We start from the raw sequence: 5,334 nt of genomic DNA on the forward strand, positions 1-5,334 counted from the left end.
TTTCCGCCCCCCGTCCCGCCGCGGCCGGACCCCCCCACGGCCAGGCCCCGCCGCCGCCCGCCCCCGCCCCCGCCCCCGCCCCCGCCCCCGCCCCCGCCCCCGCCCCCGCCCCCGCCCCCGCCCCCGCCCCCGCCCCGTGCCGCCGCGGCGCCGGCGGCCCCTGGGCGCCCCCTGGGGGCGGTGTGCCGCGCTGCTGGAGGCGGGGCGCCCCCCGGGCCCGCCCCCCGAGCCCGAGCTAAGCCCAGCCGAGCGGGGCCGAGCCGAGCCAGACGAGCCGAGCGGGGCCGAGCTGAGCGGTAGCATGCTGGGCATGATCAAGAACACCCTGCTGAGCACGGTGGAGGCATGGCCCTCCCGAGTGCTGAGCAAGGGGGAGAAGGTAGGTGGCGGGGCCGGCGGCCGGGATCTGTTCCCCCGGGGGCGTTCTGTGCCAGCCGGGCTGGATAAGGCGCTGCGAGGGGGAGCCGGTGTCCTCCGTTCCTTCCAGCCCATCCAGACAGCTGGCAGCTTCTCCATCCCCTTCCCCAGGAGCAGCTCAGCTACGAGGAGAGGGCATGCGAGGGCGGGTGGTTTGCGGCGGTGGAAGTGTCAGGGAAGCCTTTCGACGAAGCCTCGAAGGAAGGGGTGCTCAAGCTCCTCAAGTACGTCGGAGGAACCAACGACAAGGGTGAGAGATGCTGCCCACCCCGCTGGGCTTGGCCGATGTTTGTGGTTGACTGCTGCTAGCAGAAGCTTGGTGAAAGCTGGATGGATGGAGCCAACGGCACTGCGGACCTGCCTGGCTTGCGGCTCCCAGCACCAGGGGTCTGTGATGGGGATGGCCGCTCACTGGGAAAAATAAACTTGCCATACGTCAGAGTGTGCCCAGCTAACTCATGCTATGAGTCCACTCCTAACCCACCTCTGTTTCAGAGTAAAATCTCAAAAATTATTTATTTAAGCAGGAATGAGTTGCATTGCAACTGGGATAGTGTGAGGATAGGTACATGTATATCTATCACAGCTCCCTCGGTAGCGGTAGCTGGTAAAATCCAGGATATCTGGGATATTCGGTTCTGTGACATGCGCTTGTAGGCAGTGAAATAACTTCTATGACCTTGATATTTTATCTCATACTCTGGCAATTTTTATTCCTGAAAGGAAATGAACGAAGAGCTTGCCTTTTAATGGTACTTTGTAATGTTAAAACAGTATGTGGTAAATGGTGCTTCCAGGTGATTGCTTCTAATTCTCATTTTACTAAAGTATGTGCATCAGTAATCATCCATAGCAGGAGGAGAAGACCACAGAGTGGTTTTGAGGCATATACATTTGCTATCACATCTTTCTCAGCTCCTGTCACCCAGTATTGGCTATGGGTTCACCACTAAGTGTCATTGATAACAATTTAAATGCTGGTAAAGATTTACATGTGCCATTAACCTGCCCTGGTACTACAGACCCTGTAGTGTTAGAGGTGATTTGTCAGAAGAACGGTGTCTCAGTGGCATGAGCTGTATGGTTGAGAACCACAGAAACAGGACCATTAATAAAAAGCCATCCACAGGTCACGTGGGGCTCTTATCTCTCAGGGTCCTTGTGTAGTCAGTAGAAAGAGAAGTTTGGCCCAAGCAGAAGCCTAATGTGGCTGGTCTGCATGCCCCAGAGGACCCTACTCTTGACTGAGTGTACATGGAATTCCTAAACTAAAATTAGCTTTTGTGAATCGCGTTAATTTTATGAGTTCCCTAGACTCCTTCAGCAATGTCTGTGTGTCTCTTTCAGGAATTGGTATGGGCATGACTGCTCCTGTCTCCATCACTGCTTTTCCTGCTGAAGACGGCTCCTTACAGCAGAAAGTGAAGGTCTCTCTGCGGCTCCCGAGCCAGTTTCAAGCCAACCCTCCTAGTCCTAGCGATGAAAGCATTAAGATTGAAGAGAGACAGGGGATGACCATTTATTCCACGTAAGGAATGCATCCTGGAATTTCTAATCCCAAGTACTGAGGTCTCTAGCGTGCTCTGAAGAGCAGAGTTGGTTTTACCAGGTGACTTGCTGGGCAATGGGTACATGTGGTGGTAGGAGATGGAGGGGCCTTTCTAGACTGAAGGCAGGTGTTTTACCGTATCTCTTATCATTGCTTGTGCTGCACCCATTTGGAATATGGAAGTCTTTTTCACTGGGAAAGCAAATGCAAATGTTAGACCTAAAAGCGTTTTTGTTTTGCTTGGGAGGTGAAGAGCAGGGGAGGGTGAATTTGAAGGTATTGAGTCGTTCCTTATTTCTGAAAACTATTGTTTTCCCCACTTTCTGGGATCAAGGTGGTTCTTAGTCATCAAGAATGTCCTTTGGTGTGATTCGCATCGAACTATGGGTGTCAACTGAAGCCTCACTTAGATGGACTCATGCTAGAGTCCATCATGGAAACAAGCAGCCATTACATTGCTTCAAATAGCCTTTGGATGTCTTTGGCTGTTGACTAACAAGCTGGGCCCAAACTAGCATCACAGTAGTAATAAGCTCTTCACCTTGTATTTAACCCCTTGGACATTCCCCTGCCTCCTTGCTTGAACTATGTTGGCTGACTCTAAACTGTCTGGCTCCTCTTTGCCTGCAGCTGCTGCCTGACCTTTGCTGCGGGTGTGGGCCACTTCTGTAAGATCAGGCTGTTTTGGCTCAAACCTTGACCTTGAGGCAGGGTAGTGGGGTGCTGGCTGATGTTGAAACAGTTCCTGTTGGTGGGAGGTCAACATAAAACAGAACAATTCCAGACCACCCCTTTTAAAATGCATTGTGGGCTGTAATTGCTAGCTTCTCTGTTCTCACCCAGTCTTTTTCTTGGACTTACTAGAGTTTGGCTTCCGTTCATGATCTGGCTTCCAGCAGATTGTTGTTCACACCACAGTGAACATGGTTGTTGACAGCATTGGTGTAAGGATCGCAGGCTGAGCGGACTTGGAGATAACCTTGTGCTCTAGGAAGGTGTTCCTCTGATATGTCGTTGATTCAAAGGGCAGGGCCATTCTGCTGACTGATATATATGGGTCTGTTTGGGGAGGGTCTGTTTGGGGTCTGCCAATAGCTGTGTTACCCTGGCTGTGTAGCCGTTGAGACCTAATCTGCCACAGACAACGTGTGCTGGTTCGCAAAGAACAGCGCCTGCACAAGTGCATGTTGGCAGGACCTGGATCAAAATGCATGACTAAATATATTGTGGCTATATATTGTTCTCCCTCTCTTCCTTTCTGTGCTCTGCCAGGACTGCTCAGCACCTCTCTGTGCTTGGTTTCTTTGCAGGCAGTTTGGTGGCTATGCCAAAGAGGAGGATTATGTGAACTATGCTGCCAAGCTGAAGTCTGCTCTGGGGAGTGAAGCTGCATACCGCACGGATTTCTACCTCTGCAATGGTTATGACCCCCCCATGAAGCCTTATGGGCGACACAATGAGGTCTGGTTTGTGAAGGAGTGAGCATCTGGCTGCCACTGCTGCTGGCTTGCACTGATAGCCTCCCCACACTATGTCCTTCTCCTCTTCAAAATAAACAATTTGGCAGAGGCAGAAAACCTTCCTCTCTTCCCTCCACATCTATGCCTTGGTCTTTTATGGACCAACCATTTTAGAAGAACACTGCAGAATCCTCTGACAATCCTGCTCCTTCATTCCGGGCCAAGTCCTCAACCACACAGATTCTCATGATCTGTCGGTGGCTTGCTTTTATCTCCCACAGGCTCCCCGAGTTCAATGCTGAGACAGCCAAAGTACTTAATTAGCAAGACTGGTGCCTGACAGGAGTCACGTCTAAATGCTGGCAGACTATTAGTCTCACCTGAGGCAGGCAGGAGAACATGACAAAAGTGCATACAAAGACTTTTTTATCTTCTTGGGCTTGCTGCAGCTGTAAAATGCCGCTTTTATCTGTGCCACTCCAAAGGCAGTCTAAAGGGACACGGGCATTGCTACCAACACAGCGCAGTGAAAATAAGCATCCTTTACATTGAGTCATAGTGTTCAGGAGAGCAACACTTCAGTCATCTAACTGAGAAATGTAATTTAGAGGAAGATCCCGGTTTCTGTTTGCAGCTATCCTTCTGTTTGAGGTGAGACCTTTTGGAGCGTGTTATGCCCTGATCTCAGCTGGCAGCTGGACAGTGTGACGTGCAGACCCCAAGATCATTTCCTGACCTTCCTGTTACTTGTGTGTAACATTTCTTTAAAACTAGCCTACACAAGGGCCAAAGCTGAAATGTGTGTGGTAATCTAATTGAATTAGAAAAATGCAGGCTGTGAAAAAAGCAGGTGCCTATTACTTGTGATCAGAGGGTGCATTTGAAGAATGGTGAGCATCTAGTGAAACTACTGTAGGTACAGAACTTTAAAAAAACTCTTCTTAAATGGTGTTAGTTTCTGAAGGGCCACTCAGAGCAGCTGTCGTCTTTAAAGGAGGAGGAAAACCTGGCTGTTCTTGAAAATAGGGATTTACGTCAAAAAATGAGTAGCCTTTCAGAAACTTCATATACAATAGTAAGGATGGGTATTGTTTTAGGAAGACTGGCAATGTTTAACTGTTAGGCATCAAACCAGCATTTTAGCTGTTGGCTCTGCCGGGGAGGTAGCAGGATGGCCACAGTGGGAACATGCTCACACACCATGCTGCTGTGGGTGCCTGTATAATTCGTTACCTCCATTAAAAGAGGTGTGCTCCTCTGAGGCTAAAGTGCCTCAATGTTCAGGTGCTTTCCAAAAGCCATTTCCCACAGAAATCCCAGGTTCTGGCCAGTTGAGCTGTTTGACATGCACCTGCTTTCTGAGAACAAATCTCAAGAGTAAAAGGAGAAAACCTGAGGTTCTGACATGCTTTCTTTTTCTTTCTTGCTGAGCCATATGAGAGCTTTGCTGTGGACCTCACGAGATGCTTCAGTCACCTGTATGCAAGAGCAGCTAGTCAGAACGGGTAAAAAGTGCAGATAACATTTAATTAAAAAAAAAAAACAAGGGAAAAGCTATTGGCTGCAGTTAGTGATTGCAGTGCAGGGGAAGAGGAATCAAAAGGGAAATCAAAGCAAAGAGTTAGGGTTTTTAAAGGAGCAAAGGCCCTTCTAAGATCATCCCTGAATCCAAAGGAATCTATTCATGTCAGATTTTTACCTGTGTGGGTGAAGAATAGAGGTGCACAATGCTGCCTCGTATATGCATTCCTGGATCATTTTGGAACTTCTGTGTAGACTGTGGACACAGTCCTTTCTGGCTACCGGAGATGAATGTCCTGCAATGATCAAAATCCTGAAATTTCTCAAAATTTCTCCTGTGAAATCTCAGATGTTAGGAAGACCAATAATAAACCTGCTATGAACAGA

At 49.3% G+C, this 5,334-nt stretch overlaps 1 protein-coding gene across 1 annotated transcript; it reads left to right on the forward strand.

The window, feature by feature from the left end:
* Positions 1 to 227: 227 nt before the first annotated feature.
* Positions 228 to 5,334, forward strand: HEBP1 (heme binding protein 1). The gene is made up of 4 exons (XM_075079096.1): positions 228 to 379; positions 529 to 667; positions 1,765 to 1,945; positions 3,277 to 5,334. Exons 1-4 carry the CDS (start codon positions 302 to 304, stop codon positions 3,446 to 3,448), a joined length of 570 nt encoding a protein of 189 aa, XP_074935197.1. The 5' UTR covers positions 228 to 301; the 3' UTR covers positions 3,449 to 5,334.

The sequence above is a fragment of the Phalacrocorax aristotelis genome, chromosome 1 (genome assembly GCF_949628215.1).
Source record: "Phalacrocorax aristotelis chromosome 1, bGulAri2.1, whole genome shotgun sequence".
In the NCBI taxonomy this organism is placed as follows: Eukaryota; Metazoa; Chordata; class Aves; order Suliformes; family Phalacrocoracidae; genus Phalacrocorax; species Phalacrocorax aristotelis.